At 40.3% G+C, this 23,584-nt stretch overlaps 2 protein-coding genes across 3 annotated transcripts; one reads left to right on the top strand and one right to left on the bottom strand.

The window, feature by feature from the left end:
* Window positions 1-4,504: 4,504 nt before the first annotated feature.
* Window positions 4,505-9,280, top strand: prlhr2a (prolactin releasing hormone receptor 2a). 2 transcript variants are annotated; one of them, XM_029439520.1, is made up of 3 exons: window positions 4,505-4,664; window positions 6,228-6,708; window positions 7,342-9,280. In XM_029439520.1, exons 2-3 carry the CDS (start codon window positions 6,248-6,250, stop codon window positions 7,976-7,978), a joined length of 1,098 nt encoding a protein of 365 aa, XP_029295380.1. In that variant the 5' UTR covers window positions 4,505-4,664; window positions 6,228-6,247; the 3' UTR covers window positions 7,979-9,280. The 2 variants fall into 2 exon arrangements, with proteins under 2 accessions (XP_029295380.1, XP_029295381.1); XM_029439521.1 differs by lacking the exon at window positions 4,505-4,664 and having other exon boundaries at window positions 6,215-6,708.
* Window positions 9,281-9,429: 149 nt separating this feature from the next.
* Window positions 9,430-22,570, bottom strand: rab11fip1a (RAB11 family interacting protein 1 (class I) a). The gene is given in 8 exon segments (XM_029439519.1): window positions 9,430-10,995; window positions 11,673-11,775; window positions 12,140-13,518; window positions 13,520-13,874; window positions 15,034-15,423; window positions 15,425-15,941; window positions 16,073-16,509; window positions 21,849-22,570. Coding segments are annotated over 8 exon segments (3,735 nt in total). The 5' UTR covers window positions 22,199-22,570; the 3' UTR covers window positions 9,430-10,791.
* Between the last annotated feature and the right edge of the window lie 1,014 nt (window positions 22,571-23,584).

Below are 23,584 nucleotides of genomic sequence, written 5' to 3'. Positions count from 1 at the left end.
CCTTGATGCTGCAGGTTTAAGAGTTTGGGGGCTTAGCACAGAGTAACCTTTCTTCTGAAAAGAGTTATATTTGTATTGCATTACTTTGTTGTTTTTTAATGCCAAATAAGGTTTTAGGGAACATTTCCTTTCTACTAAGAACCTTTTTTTTTTATGATGTGAATGTAATATACAGAAAATGACACAACATCCTGAAACTTTAATGAGTAATCCTCTTTTCTATCATGCACGTCTGTGTGGCAAAATACAAACATACAGCTTTTATATAACTAACTTTATATCCTCTTTTCATTGGTGAGATGTGCCGCTATTGTCGCTGGATGCTGTTTAGTTCTGAGAAACAGGTTGCGACAAGGTATTTAATGAAGGCAGTGTGCTCGCTCTTTTCATTTCAATGACCCGGGGTGACCAACAAGGATAATCAACATCCACCATCATACAGAGTCTGAGCCATTAGATGCTGTCTGGAGCCCTTTGATTTGAATCTGTGCATGTTTGCATGTAGACAGTGTTTGCAGATACTCGTTCACAGGTTTCAAGTTTGGGATACGTTGTTGACAAGCATCTGCATGTAATATTCCATGTGCTGTTATAACTCCATACGTGAATAAAGAGGAGTGCCCTATACAGTCTATGAGATTGCCCAAACCCAAATATTACCATGGAAATTGAATTTACCCGGTATGCAAAAGTAAAAAGTAAATAGTTTTTAGGTTTTGCTTGCTTTCCAGTTAATACCAGTATTACCCAGAAATCATATTCCGATTTATAACAAAGAACTGGGCCACGACTGAATTTAATACTATCATACAAATATACTGAACTATATATGATATATATGAACTATAAATAGTGCTTTAAAAAACATCATTTTATCAGAAATATGCTGGTTAGACACTATTACCTCAAATTTGGACATAACATTTTTTGATCCCACTTATTATACTTAGTATCGTTTTTTCTGAAAAGCACACTGTCCTTGTCATAAAAGAAAATAGCATAATCACACTGTTCTCTGTCAGGACACACATCCAAACAGCACTGATGTTAGCTCACACTGTGAAGGAGTAATCACATAATAAGTAATTAGAGAAACATTTAACTTTGTCTTGTGTGAGCAGATCTCTGGATTGTCACATCAAGACGACAATCAAGGCAATAAATCAAGCGCACATGGGTACCACTGAGGGGACGCAGAGCTGCCTTTCATTACACAGGAGTTAGTGATTTGAGGAGTTTATCTGCTGGCCGAGTCCTCTCGTGCACTCAGACTCAGAAAGGAATGTGCTAATTGACCAATTATTAGCCGTGAGTGAACAAACGCTATTAACTTCAAACTATAAGAACGTAACAAATCAATTTAGATTGATTCTCTGAAAGGTTTTTAAAGTGTTGATCTAAAACACTTTACAGGCTGCAGTAGAGTGTATATCAAGAATCGTGACATACATTTCTTAATCAGGTGTGACCTGATCTGCACACTAGTTTCGCATTCATTTGATGGAATACCGTTCGGTGTCCATTTACGTAGATGGAGATCTTATTTCGACACAGCCAATCACATCTTGTGTTACGTCAGCGTTCTACCAGAGCTTCACAGCACAGGAGCCACAGTTGACTTCAAATGCGTTTGATTAAATGTGATTTCGGTTGGACTTTAATGCATTTGGAGGCACAAATAAGACTAAAATATTATATACTCATGCTAGCAGCTCTGAGCCTTTACTTAGCAGCTAAAAGCTAACATCAGCACGCTAACAAGCTCAATGACATTAAACATTCAGCTGAGGCGGGTGGGATGTCATTAGCGTCTACAATTCATCATATGGGCACCATGAATGTCAAATTTCATGGCAATCCATTCAATAGTTGTGGAGACATTTCACTCAAAAGCACAAATGTGAACCTGCTGGTGGTGCTAGAGCAGAAGTTTGGACATCACTAAAGTCATGAGGAAACATCATCTGAACCATGACCATATGTAGAACATAGTTATTTCACTGGAGGTCCCGTGTCGATTGTGTCTGACCAATCATCTCCACCTTCTAGTATTGGCTCAGCTCGCTTAGAACCTCAACCAAGGTGGTACCAGAAGGATCCTCTTCAGTCACAACCGAAGCGGTGGAGCGACCGACCACAAGAAGATCAAATCCAGGTTGTAAAACAAAAAGATAAGAGTAAGAGTAAACCGATGTCGGACGCTGACGCTACACACCATCAGTGTGTGTACACCATAGGGTGACACGATCTTGAAAAGGAGATTGAGTTCAAATGATATAATTATGGCAGCCATGTCAGACTTAGAGAATATACAAGATCGATGCACATACGTCTTTATCCCCGCCCCCATCAACAGGCAGTGAAGGTTGAATTATTCAGCTCTCATGTAAAGCTCACTGCAGGTAAAAGAAAAGCATCATGGTGAGTCATCCAACCATCCTCTTCTGTATAGCTCATGGTTTGAAGCTTTGTTTTCCTCACACGGGGCATTTGGCCTTGGGGACAAGCGCTCTGTGATTGTCTCTGAGCAGCTCAAGAAAGAGCCGCTATTAAGTCAGGTGTCTGTCATAGAACAGGAGAGGCTTTGAGTTTGTGACCATGACGCACGTTGTCTGTGTAACCTTCTGAGTTTGTAAAGATTATAATGTTACTGTAAGAAATCACTTTCGCAACTTTTTAAGGTCTTTATTCTCCAAAGGAGAAATCAGCATAACTACAACCCAAAATCTTAGAAAGCATCTCTCAAGCATTGTACTGTAGTTTAGGATGTTCTCTGTGATCATATTTTCTGCAAATGCACTGCAATTTGGAGGCTGATATTGTATGTTTACAACATTTATCGGATAACTTTAGTTACTAGTTACTTTGCAGATTTAGATTATAAATACTAAACATTATCAATAAATAAATCACAATGTATTATTGTGGGATAAGATGACATGTATTGATCCCCAGGGGGGTCTTCAAACGCAGCAGTGCATACGATAATTTAAATTAGCTCCACCTTTACCTGCTGCAACATTAAAGGGACGGACACACAAATGCAACAGCACTGTGAAATCCAACAATATGATTACAGGCTGAATATTTTTACTTTTGGTACTTTGAGTATATTTGAATGCTAATACTTTGGTAGTTTACTTAAGTCAAATTCTGAAAGCAAGACTTGTACTTGTAACGGAGTATGTGTACACTGAAGTATTGATAAGTCTTCCACCACTGCTTAGATGTTGGGAACTTTCAAACAGGACGCCTTGCAGCTGCACAGTATTTATGGTCAGACATGTATGAGCGTGAGAACATTTAACACAGCCCCCACCACATTACATGTCTGCTATTGTCAACAAGAAAAGACGATTCAAGGAGAGCTTGAATAGTTTCCTTCGTTATCTTAATTGCGTATGTCCTACCTCCAGATTTCATGGTTATCTTCGTCTTTTTGCTTCAGAAGTAACCCCTTTAATATCATTCCTCCTAATTTTTTTAAAGAGGTCCTGAGATTAATAGTTTAATGTGCTGGTTCTTTCCCAATTAAACTACTTGACCTACAATTTAGACTGTGACTTGAAATTCTTATGACACATTTAAGTCAGAAAGTTGAGTATGAGCAGTAATTTATCTGTGGTTCCTGGCTTACCTCTGCCTAACACTTCCTGCTGACAGGGGACTGAGCTACGATTGGCTGCATGCAAGAGGAAGTGTGGGGAGAGTTAACCTCTATCGATTACAACCAAACTCTTGTAGCTCTAAATGAACGGTGCGAAGCCACAGACACACTGAATACAACTTCCACTGTGGACGTCACATCAGGATCTCCTATAGCAGTCCTGGTCATCTGGCTTCACACCAGGCTGTTGAGTCAAAATCAATTCACCAATGCCGGCATATAGCCACGGTTGTGTTGTCTCTGTCCTGACTTGTTTAGGAGAAACTGACAGTCGGTTTGCACAAATTAAACACCATGCCTCCAGCTCTGATTGTATTCCTCACAAAGGCCACTCAATATTGAGATATCACATCACATCACGTCACCTCCTTATCAGTCTGCCCCTCAGCCCCTTTTACAAATATTTGTGACCGGTGAAGGATGACAGTTCAAACATTACAGCCACCTCACACAGCAGTGTGACCTTTTGGGCATGCATAAAAGAGTGTTTGTCACCCATAAACCATCATTTATAACTGATATTACTCAAGGTAAACATTTCATGGTTCCTCTGTATTTCTCAATATGAAAAGCTAATGAAGGAATAATGATCTCATATGCAGGATACAGAAATGAGAAGCTAGACTAAACTGTAACTTCTCGTGAGCCTATAGAAATGATAGAAAATAGTATTTTACATGGTTTTTCCTCGATTATATGCAGAATAAACTATTTGCCACAGAGACGCGCGTCAGAAGCTGTCAGTCAGGTTTAAAGGCAGATATACGCGCAAGTCTTCCCCGGCATTCACCTGTTAATCGCACGGAAACAAACTCTTTACGCTTAAACATGCCTGGAACATGAAATAGCAATAGGTTCATCTGGTTCATGCTGGTCAGAAACCGATGTGGGCTGATCTGTGCGAGAAGCGCGCATCTCTCCAGAGGCGCACAGAGGCTCTGCGCTGGATCTCTCCCGCACTGATATTTTCTCTCTCCAAACTGAGGCTCAACACACGGTAGGTGTACTACCTTTTCTCTCGAATTTAGTTCAATTAGTTAAGTCTTACTAAAAGTCAGCAGCCTACAGCTGTACTGGAAAGAGAAAGATGGAGATGTTGCATAGAAATGCGTCAGTTCTGTGTCATTGCATTTGAAATGTTTTTCTTACTCGAGCTTGAGTTTAGAGAATCGGTGTGTTCGAGAGAGACTTTTATATATCGGGACACTTGTCCGTCTAATTGCATCGCAGTATTACGATCTCTTTTTGAGAGACTAAAAAAGATACATGGAACACTTTTTTAATGCCTTACACTGTTTGTTGTTTAACCAGATTAGTGAAATGTCTCTGATTTCATTTTAGTGTGCAGCTTTTTGTTCCTGCTTGGCAGAAATTATACAGTAGGCTAGTGTTAACAAACAATACAAAAATATATAAGAAACATTCTTGGTAGAGTTTGGAGTCGTTGACTTTTGAACGTTGATTTTTCATGCGTGTACATGTAATATAACATTTTTACAGTGATTATTTGAGTTTGTGAGAAACAATGTGTGAATCAAATGTAACCGTTTCCTATTGTTATGCAAACGGTTTTATTAATGGATCACTGTTCACAGTATATTTCTGATATTGTCGTGAGCAAACCTTTATGTGAGACGCTGCAATGTCTAAAAGTGATTTCAGACAATACTATAATCTATATCATCTGCACAGCATATGGTACCCTCTATCCTTAGACCCTCAGTCTGTTGTTACAGAGCAGTAAAGACAAATTATATACTGTAACAGTTATATATTATATTGTGTTCTTCTTTGAAACATACAGTCCTGATAATAATTAAGAATTTTGTCATTTTGGGTGAATGTGAAGCAGAAATCTTTCTCTAATATTTTTGGCAGAACAAAAAATGTTGTTCTTACAAACATCTTTAGCAAATCTGAACAGTAAATAAAAAATGCAACATGTCTTTTCTGATTGTGTCACTAAATACTCAATATGTATATCAGTATCCTCGCATTTTCTCACATGTTGTGGCCATTATATCTCCTCTGCTATATGGTTGCATTGAATCAATGTGAACACAGCCCCCTGTCATGTGCACAAACTGAACATGCACAGTTTATGGGTGGATAAGAGTCCAGAGCAGGTCTGAGTCACACAGCACCATTTGCTATTCAATGTTTGTGTTGAACTTTGGAACATTTTAATGAAATAATTGAAAGGCATCTGTCTCACAAACCCTTTCATTAAAACACATCTCTAATAGTTTAGCCAAGGGAAACTTTACTGTATAAAAAAAGAAGGAAATGACTGTCAGTACAGGACTGAAACATATGTTATCACAGTCAAAACCTTTAAATGGGTCGAGGAACTTGTTCAATTAACTGTAGAGTTTATCTGCATTGAAACAGGATTATAAAAAAAAGTAAAATATTTTATTTAAGCTAATTGTTCAATATAAATGTGTCTTACAGTAGTGGGGTCATTCAGCATAGTCTTGGCTTGGCAGTGATATGTCACTGTGCATGCTGTTGAATACATGCAGTGTATTTCATTGTATTCATGATTTCACCCCTGCAGGTTGACATCAGCCTTTAGGGATGGAGGGCACAGGCAGCGGCTGGGCAGATGAGCTCACCCCTCCATGCGTGATGCATGAGGTGAATGGGAATGACACCGGTCAGGTCTTCGAAGTGGCGCTGCAGAACGGCTCCTCCAAGCGCAGCCCCCAGTTTGTGGGTGTAGAGCTGCTGCAGTCCTTCAAGCTGCTCATCATTCCCTGCTACACTCTGGTGGCTCTGGTGGGCGTCTTCGGCAACTACCTGCTCCTCTATGTCATTTGCCGCACCCGCAAGATGCACAACGTCACCAACTTCTTTATTGGAAACCTGGCCTTCTCTGACATGCTGATGTGTGCAACATGTGTCCCCTTCACACTGGCCTACGCATTCAATCCACACGGCTGGGTGTTTGGCCGCTTCATGTGCTACCTGGTGTACCTCATCCAGCCTGTGACGGTGTACGTGTCCGTCTTCACTCTCACTGCTATTGGTGTGGACAGGTAAGAATGAAAAAACAACTTGAGGAATATTTACATGCATCCTGCATTTCACTGACATATCCTATAATGCATCACTAGAATAGCAAGAAGGTTCAACAGCTTGGTCACCCTTCTATAAACTACACATAAATGAATAAATAATAGGGTACATAATTCCTTACAATGAATGAATGAATTGATGCAAATGTGTAAGAACTTGGATGTGGGGCTAAGGAACAGAAAAGATGGATGAGCTAACAGATTATAATACTTCCTGCTCAAGACATCAAGGTGTGCTCATTACACAAAGCAGCAAATCCTGCTTTTTTTATGTTCACCATGGATACAGTAGCAGAGCTGAATTGGATTAGATTTTTATGAAAGCCTTGTGAACATATTTCTTTGGTTGGAAACTGTCAATTTGGCATTGACTGCCTCTGTTGTAATTTTCAAAGCTGTGTTATCTGTGGTGCTTAACAGCTGTGCATGTCATTTGCTTCTTGTAATTGCTGTTGGCAAGCGATGGCTTGTGAATGTTCTTCTTCACATAACTCACATTTGGTATGTTTCTGTATTTCTAACAGTTTAGATTGGTAGATCCATCTAACTCTGGAAAAACAAACTAAGGCTACGGTCTTCTCTGCTTCTTTATAGGTACTATGCCACAGTTCATCCTCTAAAAAAGCGCATCTCAGTGTTGGGGTGCACCTACCTTCTGTCTGGGATCTGGCTGCTGTCCTGTGGTCTGGTGGCTCCAGCTGTGGCTCACACCTACCATGTGGAGTTTAAGAATGAGGGCTTCACCATCTGCGAGGAGTTCTGGATGGGCCAGGAGAGGGAGCGTCTGGCCTACGCCTACAGCACTCTCTTCATCACCTACGTCCTGCCTCTGTCTGCGCTCTGCATCTCTTACCTTTGCATCTCTGTCAAACTGCGGAACTGTGTTGTACCCGGCCACCATACCCAGAGCCAGGCAGAGGCTCAACGCATGCGCAAACGCAAGACCTTCCGGCTGGTGAGCCTGGTGGTGGCAGCCTTTGGCGTCTGCTGGATGCCAATCAGTGTGTTCAACGTGCTGCGTGACATTGACATTGACCTGATTGATAAGCGGTACTTTCTGCTCATTCAGCTGCTGTGTCACCTGTGTGCAATGAGCTCATCCTGCTGTAACCCTTTCCTTTACGCGTGGCTGCACGACCGTTTCCGCGCAGAGCTCCGCAAAATGTTCACATGCCGCCGTCGCATAGGCATCTCGGCCAACAACTGCGCCACAGCCAGCGTGGTTTTGTGAAGCTCCGGTGTTTTAGACTGCTGTTGGTTAATCCAGCAGAGTACACTCAATTAATTCCGGTAACATTCAGGCAACGCAGGATTAGACGGGTAGGATGGCCATTTGATCAATTTATTTGATAGTGATAGTGGAGAGAGACTGTATGGAAATGACATGCAGAAAATAGGACTCAGAGATGAGGAGCAGGCTGTATACAGAGGCCTGGTGGGCTCGCTTCTTTTTTACTCCACACCCTTAGATGTTATTTATTGTCAAACTTGGAGCCTTCAGCCCCAACCAGTGCTGACTTGAGTGATATCACCTGAGGCAAATTTATTCTGCAGCAGCTTAATCTTGGAGCCACAAAAGGTTTCATACAACTTGTTTTCACAGTAGCTCTCTCCAGGACTTGTTAACACATTTTGATGTATAAAATCAGTGGGGTTCCCCTTTAGGACTGAACAGAGTAGCTCAACCGTCGACATCCGTGTGTGTTTGTCCAGATGCGTAATGTTGCGTAGCCTCCGTTTTGTGAATTAGAAATTCAATTTATAATTATTATTTTTTAAATGTCTCTTTCACATGAGGCCAGTTTATTGGAAATGTATGCATTTGTGTTTGGACCTGAAAAACAAACTTCTTTTTGCCAGATTAAAATATAATATATATAATATATAATATCATTAAAAGGCCTAAACCGACAGCTTCTTGCTAATACTTTCTGACTTCTCTCAGCACCACGCTATTGTTTTCCCAATAAAGGAGTAAAACTTCAAATGAGTCACATAAATATGCTTTCTATGGTACTGTAGTTGTCAGCTAAATGTATTCAAGCAGGATCTTGTTAGTCTATTTTCAGGGGATTAGTGGATAGCAAGTATGTATGGTAGCAGGAGGATGTATGTGGGATTGCTGGAGAATAAACCACAGTGCCCCTGTTCATCCTAACGAGTGGTCATGTCACCCAGTGCAGCTGTGGGGCTATAATAGGCTGTAGATACAGTGCTCGTTAGTAGGATTGATTCATTGTTTTCTTATCATGGGATTTGTTTAAAACTAGAAAAATACATCACCAGATTTATTCTATTCATAAATATGTAGTATTGTATTTCCATTTGCAATATCAGTCCCACCTATTTAGGTTTGAAAATGTGTAAAACACAACATTACAAACACCTCATTTCCATTGTAGTTTTAAATCACCATGAAGAAAAGACTACATTGCAACTGAACTGCCTCTTGGCCTGAAAGGCAGCCATTGTGACATAAAACATGCTACTTATGTATTCTTGTTGGTCTGGGACAATAAATATATTTATGATCCAAAAGACAACTGGAGTTGTGAATGCAACATGTAGCTTACTCCAGCACTCATACAATGTCAATTATTTTAAATTACATTTCTAAGTTGTTTTTTTTTCCCCAAATGTACACATAATTATTGTAAGTAATTGCAGATACAAACAATGTGGTGAAGTATTAAGTGTCTTTATTTCAAATAAAACCATATTTTGCTCATCATTCCTTCCTGTAGAAGTTTTACATGGACTGTAGTATCATCATCATCATTGAATACATCAGGCTGTACATTGTGCACATTCTTTGATCTCTCACTCCAGAATAAGAAGAGAGGTAGCCAACAACGGTCCATCCTGCCAATCAGACATAAAAGTCATGAAAAAGGTTTTGAAGGCACTCAGTACATTCTGAAGTCGAATATTGCTATGATTGCTGCTAAGACATAACATAATAGTGTCATATAAAAAGGCATAGATGATCATTCAGGAGTGTAGTTCAAATAGAAAGACAAGGCTGGGTAGTTATTACCGATACTGAGTCTATTACAGTTCCTCTGATTCGTTTTGGATTATCTCTTGGTTTCCATTTTACAAATAAAACACAAACATCACAGTGATCAAAATCTCACATTATTATTAGAAGAGTTTGATTACATAATATTTTAAAATATGTGCACAGGTTACATACAATAACAAATACATGAAAGAAAAAACTGTTAAACCTGCTGTGTGCTTCAAACTATGTAGAACACACAGCAGCGGCTTGTTTTTATTTATTGCTGGTTTTCTAACTAACACCTCTTTAAAGCAAAGAAAGGCTAAATGTTTTTAAGGACTGGATGATGAGCTGACATTCGACTGTGGTGAGTTAAACATTTGAGGAATGTTATTAATGGTCTGGTTAAAAAAACAAAAACACATGCAAGATCAGAATAATGAACAAAAAAATAAAATAAAAATAGGACTTCAGTGGTAGAGGGGAAAAGTCAATGTGTCCTTGTCATAAATAATCTTAACTGAGCTCATTAGATCATAATTCAAATGAGAGAAATATTACCTCATAAATAATCGTGCATTCATTTGGAATGGCTTTAAGGTTATGTATATGATCATTCATCGCACAGCAAAAAGTTACAGTAAAAAAGGCCAGATAATAGTTTTTAAAAGATTTGTATCTGCATTATTAGTGTATTAAATAAAGCTCAACCGAAGCTTCATCAAGTAGGGTATATAAATCAAAATGTTGAATAGATTTTTATGCAACATGTTTTTTTAAAGCAAATTCTAGTACCCTAGTGTCAAAACATTCATTTGCTCATATAAAGGGGTTTTATTTTATGGTTATTAGATGGTCACCAAATGTTATATCTTCAGAGACAAATTCTCCAGCATTCTCAAATAAATTTGACTCTGAAACTAAGAAAGTGCATATTATGCTCCAAGACCTTCGTAAAGATTGTGTCTCACAGTGACAACAGTACAAACGCACACAACAAACATAACTGTCCTTCAGTGGGACTCTCAGCAGCCGTTACTTTACACTGGCTTGGTATAGTCAAGAGATTGCAGGATGCTGGGTTTCTCGTCTATGACGCGGACCAGCAGGCAGTCGATGTACTCCTCCAGCTCCACGATCTTAGAGTCCTTCCGGGACAGGTCGGTTTGCTGCCTCACCACCAATGTGATCAACTCTTCCTGTGTCAGCTGAGTGTAAGGGCCACTTTCCACCAATGCTGCCCCCTGAAGGGAAGGAGGAGATGTGAATACGGGTTATGCATTCTAATGAAAACATCCATTGATTTAATTAAACACTTTTTGTTGAAGGGATAGTTAGAATTGTATGAAGTGTGGTTGTACACAGGAGCTGGGGGGTGGGAATGCCGCATGAGAAACGCACAGCAACCCCCATGTTCTGCGAGGTAAAACCAATTGTTTTTGTCAATGGAGTCTGGTGGCTTGGGCTAGAGCATAGATAGCGGCTTCAGTTCCCAGTCGGAAAGGGCTGTCCGACGGCAAGGTAAGAAAATACTCTAAATATACCGTACACTTAAACTGATAATGATTTTTTAGGTGGACATTTCTTTTAGGTGGCTAAAACGTGTTTTGCTGCTGCCTACGTCCGTGCCTGGTACTCCTGTCTGCTTCTCAAACTGGGGGCGTACCGACCGCCATCTACTGTAGGTAAATACACTGACTATGGATAAGTGAGAAAGTAATTACTTTTGTCAAACTGCTATTGCCAAGGTAAAACATGAACATTTAGAATTCCTTCTGCAGGAAAATCCAATTAACTTGCTGTGAGGGAATAGGTCTACAAATCTGTTGTTTTGGTCCCAGTTTGTCAATCATCTGTAAAGACTGGGGTTACAAATTTCCTTGGAAAAGAATCTCTCTGTCTTATGTCAACAAAACAGTACCTGAATCTTCCCTGGGGTGCGGTCACGGAACTTTATCTCTTTTACAGCAGGGGTGCTGATGGGATGCTGGCTCTCTAAATGCATGGGCTTCACAGGATGAGGCCTGTAAAGAAAGCACATACATTATTGTAAAGCCCTCAAATGGATTACTGTGTATAAGTACAACAACATGTATAGAAAACTTCACAGGAAAAAAAAGAAAAAGAAACTATAAGCAGGGTTAAATGATGCATATAATCTAGTGCTCTGAACATCTTCCAAATCATCCCACTGTGATCAAAGTGCAATATTCAGAATGAAATTGAGGAAAGTTGCCTAGAAATCAAAAGCTTTCAAAAAATTCACACCCAAGGTAAACCCTAACACCACATCTGCCTACCCATACGACACCAGCATCCAGATGCCATATGCAAAGTCTGGATAAAAAGTCCACAAATGCACTTTTTAACTGGGCTTTTCAATCTCACCTGCGTAGAGTTAAGGCTAGCCCACCTCCATTGCTATTCTGAGCACTGAGAGGCTGAACATCAGAGGGTGAGACCCATGATCGCAAAGGTGCCTTTCTCCCAGACAAATCCTCTGCCTGAGGTGCCGGTTCCTGCAGTATGACCGGGAGGGGTTCTGAAGAAGTCAAGGCAACGACAAAAGGTTCAGCTCCAAATTGGTCTTCTCCTACGTAAGATTGGCTTTTCGAATCAGCTGGAAGCTTCGGTGCGATAGATTCATTCCTGACACCTCTTGCAGAGAGGCCTTGATTAGCTGTGGTTATGGTCGTTTCTTCTTTATATGCGGGTTCTTGTCGAGACTTGGGAGTCTTATAATCCGTGAGAGTTGTGGACGGAATCATTTTCCCTCTGTGTGAATTCTTTCTTTGGAAAGAAGGACTGACCTGCTTTGAATCTTCATCTTTTTTCATGTCCTCACTGTGTTCCTTTGAATCACTGCCGTCAGCAAATGGATCCGTCAGTTTCTCTTGACCAAAGATTGTATCAAGATCGTTTGAGGTCATTCCCCAATCTTCCACTTTCTTCTCTTTTTGAACACTGCTGGTAAAAGGGTCATCTACTTGTTGGTTCTGCTTCAGCGGTGCCCATTGGTCTTTGGAAAGAAGCTCAGTACTGGGGAATGGGTCAAACTCAAAGTTCTCCATTTCATACCTGCCTTTTGTGTCCATACTGTCCATAGATGATGTTTGGATGTTACTGTTCATGGGTCTGTCTGAGACCACTGGTGTCACAAAATAATCTTCTTGTTCCACAGGCTCATTGCCACTAGCCCTCTGTCTGGGTTTGGCTGTGGGGGCCTCTTTGATCACAGTGACTTGCACTTGTCTTTGATCATTTGATGGTACTTTATCCACGTCCATTTGGCTAGTTGGTCTGCTAGCATGCGTTGCTGCAGGTGATGAGCGCAACACCTTCCTTGATCCATCCCTGGACATCACTGAGGGACTTTCTCTGATTGTGTTTACAGGTCTCGGGACTGCAGGCACATTAGGCCTCGTGCGAGATGTTGGCGCAGTATTCTGGATCTGTCTTTGACTGGATTCTGCTACTGATTGAGATTGTGGAGGTGTGATTGATTTAGGGGGAGCTGGGGCTGCTGCTTTTTTTGATGACATAGCTTTGGTATCCTGAGGTTGGGGTTGATAATGCTTCACAGAAGGACTCTCCTGTGGGAGTGAAGGCTTAAGACTGGGTCCATGCTCTTCTGGGCCATCCACACTCATCTCAGCACTGTCCCTGTGTTTCTGATTGACCTCAGCAATCAGATGGTCCCATCGAGTGTGCCCTTGTACTCCGTGTCTCTTCTGAGGAAATAGGGATTCATAATCAGGAAGTGGTACATGACATTCTTTTGCCTTGCTGCAGTCCATCTGCCTCTACGTATGCAGGGTTTGTGATCTCTCTGACAGGAAGGGTCCCATGTACTGTGTACGAGGGTGTTATGGCGGCTCTTCTCTTCTTATCCGCCATGGTGGGTGAAGATCCGACAGAGGACAAATCCTCTATGCTGCCCAGAGGAGAACCAGGCGGGATTTGACTTATGTTTGGTGGAGCCAGGGGTGAGTGGATACTGGAGAAAGTATCAGGGGACTCAGGTGGAACACTAGAGAGTGTGGACTCAGAGCTGACTGGGGAAGGACACCGCTGACTGAGTGTTTGGCAGTCAACAGGTTCAGACTCCAGAGATGGAATAAATCTGGCAAAGAGTGAAAACAAAGGCCTACAGGTCAGTGTGACCACCACATTTCCACCAATGTAAAACCCGTCACCAATTTAACTAGCATCTCACAGCCTCACATAATTTAGCCCTTAGACAGTTCAATATTTACTATTATATTCTTTGCTTTATCTGCACTAGAAAAAGCTGCCATTAAATATAACAAAAATCATTTGACAAACAGAACATCTGATATTCACCTGTCTTGCAGTTACCGTTTCTAATTTTAGCTGTGACTTGCTCACATTGAGACAGTTTGACTGTCCATTATGACAAGACTACAATGCTTTAAGATTATCCTACTTAGATTATACAAGATTTTCCAACATGGCATCAAAATGTAACAAAATAAATACCACAAACAACTTTAAATGTCTAGCCTATCTGCCATCTAGTAACTACTATAACATCAATGACAATAGCAAGCACCTTACCATTATGAGTCAATAATAAAACATCTAGTCCAAAAACAAAATTCAATCACTCAAGACGTCCACAAGCTAAGTACTGCTGTAGCTCAGTGACTCCTTAGGAGCTCTGCCCACTCCAGAACCTGTTCCACAAATGCTCACAAGCACAAGCCACACCCAGATTTCAATCTGTACCGAGAGCAAACTGGTCGAACTGGTCAAACTAGTCCGTCAACCGTTTCATGAATTTCAACGTCTGGTCATTCAAGACAGCCACAAGGCAGAGTCAGACGAAGAGGAAAACTTGTGGAACTCCCAAGTCTCAGTGTTGACAGACATGGTTTATGGTTGAAAGCTAATAACCTGAAACAAGTGTTGTTTTTAAAAAAACAACATTTCTAACTGATATGTGCCAAAGAGAACAAACAACTCCGTTGTCCTGCAATTGGTGTAAGGCCTTTTTGTTTTGCACATACGTACCTGCAGCATCAAGGATATTATTTTATTAAATAAAATAATTTACATAAAATGCACATACGAACAAAAAGGCGACAGTATGTGCAGTTACACGTGCAGGCCTATTGATGGTAGTATTCAAATTCCAGTCATGCAAGTCTAAGACTAGTATGACAACAAGCAACCAATAGCATCCTCACTGGTATAACACAGACATAAAAGTAACATTATTATATAACAGTTGTGTAGAGTAAGTTGAGAAGAAGGCCTACCTGGGTTTGACTGCAGATACTTTGGCATTGCGGTTGAGGAAGCCCATGGTAGAGGGGGTTTGTGGGGTGCGGCTGGATTTCTGACGATCAGCTGGGCTTTCATTACTGCTAACTGGTAGATCTGAGCTGAGGGAAACGTCCTCAAACGGGTTGGTGGAGCGGTGGGAGATCGGTTGATCGGAATCTCCTGAGTTGCTGCGAGGGGCTGTTGTGGGTAGCTCCTCTTTGGGTTGTTGTTGTACCTCGTCCTTTTTGTCGTCCTTCTTTCTGATCATTCCAAACAGAGACGACAGCCTGTCACTCATGGAGGCCTCCTCCTGTCGTTTCTGCTCCTCGGCTTTGCGACGCTCCTCCTCGAGCCTCCGGGTTTCTGCTGCTTCCTCTTGCTTCCCTCTCTTGCTCCTCCTGTTTCTTCCTTCTTGCTTCATCCTCGAGGAAGCGTCTCTTCCTCTCCTGTTCCTCTTGTTGTCTGCGATCTTCTTCCTCCTGCAGTCTTCTGACCTCTACTTTGTATTTCTCGTCTTCCTCCAGCCCCTTGGCCTCTGCTGTGCGCCTGTCTTCTGTCTGCCTTCTCTCCTCCTCCTCTTGATGGCGCTGTTGCTCCAGTATTGTCCCATCTGTAGACTCATGCTTGTATGAGGGGACACTTATAAAGGAATCTGCAGAGACATCAGAGGTGTGTTTGCCGACATCCTCCACAGATCCTTGGCCTGAGCTGTTCAGACTAAGAGTAGATCCACTTTTGGGCTCTGCCTCCTCTGCATACACATGACTGCCGTTGATACACAGGTTGTTCAGGTCACTGTTGCTCTGTTTGGATCGACCCAGTAGGGAGAAAGGACCCTGAGACACCTTGCTGTCAGAGCTGCCTGTTCGCTTGTGTCCCAGGAATTTGAACTTCTTTTTAACTGTGGGAGGAGAGATAAGGAAGCATGATGTCATTATTGACATACAAAACATCATTATTTGACTTGAACTGTGCAGCAGTGGAAAGACTGTCAACATACAGTACACACAGAGTAGAGACAGATTAGGGTACCTTCAGGAGACTCAACATTGAGGCCAGATGAGCGACTGCCACTGAGAGAAGAGTTCTTCTCTGGAAGAACCCCCAATGTAGACATAGACTGTGAGATGTTACGCTGCAAGTTGGATTTGGAACCAAAGAGCGTTTTGAGTTTAGATTTCTTTTTCACTCCTTTAGATTGATTGAGTGACTGTGCGTCAGCCTCTCCCTCGCTGTCTGTGAAGACCTTGCTGACAGAGGGAACAATAGCTGAAGCGGAGTCAGAGAAGCCATCTTTTTTCTTCCCACGGACTTTGTCCTTCAGCTTTGAGATGCGGGAGCGTGGTTTGTCCTGCATAGAAAGGTCAAACATGCTAGCTGACATGTTGTTTCTCATAAATTGGATATCTAGCAGCACCTCCCCTCGCGCCTTGTCCTCTTTTCCACTCTTGTCCACCATCTTGAACCAACTGCAAACAACAGAAAAAATTAATCAGACGTTTAAGATTGAATTGCAAGATCATAGGAAATTCCTGAGAAATACATTTTTAAAAACATAGACATCTTGTTCATAACACTGCAACAAATCCACATCTTATCAGTAATTTAGCCAAATATTCACCCTTTAACACTGAATGAAAAAAAACAGAACAAAAAAATAAGGATTTTAAAAAGATAATATTTAGATGTATAGGCTTATTTAGTCCATTGTGCTCAGATTATCACAGCACTAGAGGTGGAACAATTCATTGATTAAACAATTAGTCAACAAACAAAAGATTAAGATGCAACTATTTTGATAATTGCTTAAATCATCCACGTCATTCATCTAGCTAAAATGTCAAACTTTATTTAGTATCAGCTAAACTGTTCTACAATTTATCATTTTAATTTGAATATATTTGCCCTGTTGGTCAGTCAAAAGAAGCAATTGGAAGAAAACACAGAGCTTTAGGAATTCTAACAATATTCTGTAATTTTATAAGTAAAAACAATTGATCAAAAAAAGCATGACCGTATAATAAATAAGGGAAATAATCACTGTTTTGCAGCCCTACACTGCAGATGTAAGTCTGAGTCGAGATGAATCTAATGTTACGCTGCTGCGTGCTCCTTTATACAGCAATTTGATCTGGAGTTGGCCCTAAAAACTGCTTTGTAAACAATGCTATGTATAGGTTTACTTATGCTAAAATCAGCTTAAGTGGAAGCTGTATATACAAAAGCAACATACTGTTAATAAATCTCCTGGTTTCTAATAGCTCTGACTTCAGATGCTTCAAATGAGTGTCTTGCTAGACCTGAGACTGACAAGTGTCATTAACTAGTATACAGCTTTGTTCCAGTTCCTGTTTGGAGCACCATGCCAACCACAGATAAAGCATGACAACTACAGCTTTGTTCAAGCTCCCTCTCATGTCCTCTTTGTTGCACACTGATCAGCACTTATTGTTGACCGGGGAAAGGTAGGAGTGTTCTGGAGAGCCCTTTCTAAAACCCATGCCAAAACAAGCAATTAGTGGCATTACATACTGACGCTTTCCGCTTGTACAATAAAAACCTCGCCATTATTAGATACACTAATATTGTAGCAGAAGTGCCTATTCTGGCAAGCCTTTCCTCTTTTAAACTATTTTGTTCCACAACAAAGCCCTCCGATTGTTTCACTCACAGGTTGTTTTCCAATTAGTAACACACATTTCTTTAGAGACAACATTTTCAAAACAAGAAAGTTCAAACGCTTTACCGACTTAGCTCAGCGCAGCAGGTAATCGAACAATCCAAAATGCACTGATGCAACCCAAAATTACTAACTGGTACTTACAATATTTATCACAATTGTCTTAATATTATTTTGCATAAACCAGGATTCCACTACAACAAAAAGAAGGTCACTCATTTACTGCATGGATTGTGCTCCCTTATAGAATGTCACAGAATGCTGCAACATGCTGCAGTAGTCCCTGACTGGTAACGACTGGTGAAACGCCATATTGTCCTACTCAATTACAAAACGTTCTGGATTCTGCCTCTCGTGCCGGGTCTTTCACAGAGGTCAAGGGATTCAAATAGGCACTCAGTGTTTTATGTAGCAATGACAAGTTTCTGCATTTTTTGTCAAATAAGTAGTAATATTGTGTGGTTTAGTTTTTGACATTATTGCAAAATAAAACTGTTAAACATGTGCAAAATGGACTGTACATTCACAGAGATTTGGTGGTGGTTGATTTTGAGTGAGAAAACTTCTAGTCATAAAATGCCTTTTGTGTCAAAGCAATGAAAAGTGATCCACAGCTGAGTGCACGACTTCTGTTGTGCCAACTGTGGGTGAAGAGTTTTGAAATAGTGAACTCATTATGGAGAAATGCATGGTACCAACTGTAACGGTTCCTCTTTGATCACTTGGTAGAACATAATGTGGGCCCTATTAAAGTTCAATCTAACTTTGAAAGAGATACACTGAGGTATAGTGAAGATATACGTCACTGCATTTAAATACGAAAACATGCTGTGGCCATTATCTTCAGTCCATATGGAGTTTACTGCTGCACACTTTGTATTTTAGTGTCATGTGCTGTAGCAGATAACTGACAGGCTCTTTGAAGGATAACAGTCAGGAAACAAGCATGGGAGTGAACCAACATTCCTCAAACACTTTCAAACATGCAGGAAGGTTCTGTGCAGTACGTGTTGTAATGAAAGTCACACTGAGCCCAATTCAAACATCTCTCATCTCCCACCCTAGACCGAGCATGCCAAGTCAAACAGTCGCAACCTAAGAGCAAGCACAAGGACAGAGAGATCAAACTTTCTCAGGCCGGTCAAGAGACGGCCGGTTGTTCTCGTCTTGTTTACGTTGATTACAGCTGGAAATGCACCATAGCTGGCCGTACAGAGACAATGCATTATCATTAGCGCTATTAACAGACTGACAGGGTGTACACGTTATGTTTTGTTTGCATAGGAATAGAGAGCCGTGCCCTATGCATGCTCTCACCAGTCCTGCTGGACAGGTTCCCTCGTCAAGGACACTTCTCTTTCCATGTCTAATGATTAACAGGAGAGACTGTATTTATCCTATGAGTGGACTGCAGAATGGATTAAACCTATAAAATAAAAGCAGGTGTCAGAACTGTGAATTATAGATTCCTACAAAAATATCTGTTTAACACTCGCTCACACCACGCACTAACATATAATAGCATTTCACAAGGTTTTCAAGGATCTCATTTTATAAATCATCGTAAAGCCACTGCAGGAACGTTTTTTATAAAAATTAAAAGGATGGGAGATATTTTTCCACTGCTCTTTGTTTACAAAATAAATATTTTGGCTCAGTAGTCTGACCCTAAGTCATCTGCAATGATTGTCCAATTGTGTAACTCAGTATCTGGAATGGATTAATCAAAACATTCACGAGTATAAGGCTCTACATTGAGAGAGTTTGCTGCTTTTTGTTAAGGGATTGTAAACTGAATATGAGTTTTGAACCATGGCTTGGACACAACAAGTGATTTGAAAAGGTCACCTTGGGCTTAAGGAAAGTGCAACTATGCAGAATGGTAATTTTGCATGATTTTCTAACATTTTGTAGACCAAAGAAATATATAATGATCCAGGAAATAAGTGCTAGATTGAATCATAATAAAATGAATCATTATTTGCAGCTATAAAAATAATCTCTTACTGGTAAGAGGTAGAAAGTCCTGTTTGTAAAAAAAAAAAACAACACTCAAATCAAATCTTTAAACCCCTTCACACCAAATAACCATCTGAACATAAAACTAAACTATAATTTAAATAGTAACCTTGTTATTTGTCTGATAAATTGTGATAGTAAATTACTCCTATTCTCATACACACTCAAATATACGGCCCTATAACCTAATTTCATCTTGAAATGCACTGTATTTTGTTACAGGCAACAGCAGAGCTCCCTTTCAGCAGGAAAACAAAGTCCTCAATGTCACACCATGCATCAGCAGGTCAGTAATCTAACACCATACGCTTCAAGGCGAAAACAGCCACATCCAATACCCTGCATATTGGATTTTAAAAGGAGGCAGAGAGAGCAAGCAAAGCAGTGAGAGTGAAGGAGTTCAGGCTTGGAAAGAAATTAACTTTTCCATTAAAGTGTAAAAACATACTGGGCAAACACAAGATAACATTTCAGATATGAAGGTACAATAACTAAGTGCATGAGGTCATCGTAGAGCTCCATCAAAGCTACCCTTAGTGGAGTAGTAACTGGAAAATTAACAACCACCACCTGACTCAGTCTTTATCAAAGGTCATTTCAAAATCACAAGCAGCATTTAAAAGTCAAAGTCCATATTAAAGCTATATTTTTTTTAATTCCTCTTACATAAAAGGGTGTGTACGTCTCAATTTAACACCAACTCAAAGTTATATTTTGATTCCAGTCCCACCCACGTTACACCCTTCCTACATCACACCACAGATGTCATCCTGACTCATGCAGCACGTCTGGGTGTGAGCAGACGCATTTGTAAAATAGTAAATAGCCCTGAAGAATGTGCTAGATTAACAGAAGCAGCGTGAGATGTCAGTAAACTGGCAGTAACAGAGTTGGCTTCACACCAATTTATGAAGAGAAAGTCTCAGCCAAATGTTATGTTTGGTCCAACAGAGACAGAGAAGAAAGAGCTGAGATTAGAATTATCTTGCACTGTTTTCCCACCAGCGCCATAGTTTTCTGTTTTTCCTCTTAGACACTGATAATAGGAGGGAAGGGAGAGAGGATCCATTGCATTGTTAACATTTTAAAGTTAATAGCTTAAGTGTTTTTTCAGTTTGGGATCTGTGCCTTGTATTTGAAGTACATAAAAGGTGTCATTAAAAGACTGCATCGTTCATTTGTGACTCTACTTGTCTCTGAAACTAGACTTGATATAATTAAATATAAAAACACTCCTGACGGCCAATATAAAAACTCAGGTTACGCTAGGTTTCACAATTTATCCATACGTGCAAATCTAGGAATACTCCTTTAGATTTACTTACAGAAATCTAAAGGAGTTGTTTTTTGTGCCACATTTAAATAACTTTTTGTTGATGACAAATTCAAAGATGGCTCGGCTGTCTCAGGTAGCAAAATAAATACATACAGGAACAAGTTGACCACTGCTTGAGGTAAAGAAATTGTTTTGTATTACAATGTCAATATAAATCATGATCATTTAGGTGTTAGCCACAACGGCTTTGTTAATGTTGTTTTTAAAAAGGAGGTAAAGTTGAGTAAATATTTAACTTAAGGTTTGAAAGGGGTGATATATTCCATGTATACGATATATTTGCTAAATCAGACACAACACTGAGGACAGTTGAGTAGTTATCAGTTTGGTCAAATAAAGGCTACAGCACCAACCTAATGTCTGTTTACCTATTCAACCTCAGATTGCAGTTTACACCTGCTTTTAAATTGAGTTAATGTTTTATGACGTAGCCTTACGTCATTTATTTATATGTAGATAGATAGATAGATATATTACGTAAGTGGAATTATTAAACAGAGTATGTGGGTGGACTATTCTCATGTAAAGTTTGAAGTCTTGAGACTTTCTGGGGCTAATGCACTATAAATAAACTGGAATTAAGTGTTAAGCTTGATTTAGAGAAGGACAACAATGTTTTCTTTATCTAAACTAGTTAATATATGTTTGTAACTCGCAACTAAACCCAGGGAAAACACCTAAATGACTTCTCAGCCTTTATTGAATCGTTATGTTGTGAGTTTGAAACAGGCTACCCCCCCACACCCACACACCCACACAGTAGAGTCACTTACTCTGTCTTTTTGGTAGAGTTGTTGTCATGAAGATCCAGCAGGTTCACCACAACTTGACCCAAGAACTTGTCGAGCCCCACTTGAGCACGGTGCATTACTGTGACATGCAGCGTGCATCGGTCAGCGTTTCCCGGGTGGAAGAGCGGCAGGTCGAAGGCGGCCTCTTCTTTCCACACTGGAGCGATACATTTCTCAGACACAGAGGTAGAAAACTTGTCTTTGGCCACCTGGATGATGGCATAGGCGTCGTTGGTGCCATTCTTGCCCTTAGTACGCAGGTTCCGAGCCTGGTGCACAGTTACCTGGACACTCGTGGGGTACCAATGTTGGCTCTGGTCGGCCAGAGACATCACGGAAGTCCGTTAACCTTTACCAAAAGTTAATCAGAGTTGTTTTATTAAATAGTTTACTACGCCGGGCGGTTGGTTAACCTTTTCCTGAACTCTGTTTGTCACCCTCGCAGTCCACTGCGGCGGTTGGTTTTAGGTTACCTAGCTTTACTTCAGTTCAGGAAGCTCGTAATACTTCACCCTCCTCTTCGTAAAACTTCTTCTTCTTCTAAAACACTTTAGTTAAGTTAACACTCAGAGTTAACGAAATTAACGCTAGTACTAGCCTGTGTAACCCAACTAGGACAATTCCTTTAAGAGGCTTTCATAAAAACAATTCCCTTGTTTTCCCTCTGCTACGTCAAACACTCCACTTCCCTGATGTTATGAGTGCCCGCCCATACTCTTCATAGTGCTTGCCTGATTGGCTAACATTTATATCAGTTATTTTAGGTCTGTCGATGATTGGACAGTTGGGGAAGAGGGCGTGGAGACTTCGCGGACCATTAAATGCAAGTCAGCCACTGGTCAGGAATCAGTTTACCTTGACAGAAGTCGTAGAAGAGTTTAATAGGACAACAATTAACACTGAGCTGAGTTCAGTGATGTTAATTTAGCGAATTTAGATAGAAGATGTCCAAATAAATAACTTTTTGTCACTTTTTGTGGGTCTACAATTGTAAGGCATAGTCTGAGGTTTCTTGAAATGGATATTATTGAAATAAAGGCATAATTAAAAAATATCTCAATGCAGGAAAATTAAATTACAATAGGCAAATAATGTATAGATATGCAAGTTTTTTTTCTTATCAAGAAGGATATTGTTTTGCACCAGAACTGGGACATTTAGCATAATTTTACATTCAGTTGTAAATAATTAGAAATGTAAAAAAAAAGCAATAGTTGTTCCATTCTTCAGCAACATACAGTAACATACTGTAGCAGGCATATTGGCACAAATTTGAAAAATAATCCAATAAAAATGTGTGTCTTATATTGTTTCGATAAACATTTGGTTTGTTTTGCATACACCCTACCACAGTATCAACACCAGATGCATGACATACCTGAACACGATGAATTGAAATTCTCATTGAGTCATAAACAAAACAAGCCTAATGGTTATATTTATTTTCCAGGTTCAATATAGGTCATAGCCACATGGAATAGATTTTCTTGTTTTAGATCCTGAAAATATTCTGCTGGGGGCTGATCAAAAAGCTCTTACTGCACACAGAATGTATGCACACCAGACTGACCACATTTAAACACCTAACAGTAACAACATCTGTGTTTCATGAAGACTTTCTACCAAAGAACAATGGGAAAAGTAGTGACAATGAGCTGCATAAAGAAACACTATTTCCTGTCAATGTAATTTCCTGAATTGCAAGTGTATCACATTGA

Source organism: Cottoperca gobio, chromosome 9 (assembly GCF_900634415.1).
Source record: "Cottoperca gobio chromosome 9, fCotGob3.1, whole genome shotgun sequence".
Taxonomy (NCBI): domain Eukaryota; kingdom Metazoa; phylum Chordata; class Actinopteri; order Perciformes; family Bovichtidae; genus Cottoperca; species Cottoperca gobio.
This window is presented reverse-complemented; position numbering and strand designations above follow the sequence as displayed.

Excerpts from the sequence above, each read along its gene's own strand:
- prlhr2a (XM_029439520.1), top strand. The coding sequence starts at position 6,248 with ATGGAGGGCACAGGCAGCGGCTGGGCAGATGAGCTCACCCCTCCATGC. Across the intron at positions 6,709-7,341 it reads ACTGCTATTGGTGTGGACAG|GTACTATGCCACAGTTCATC; the intron begins GTAAGAATGAAA and ends GCTTCTTTATAG.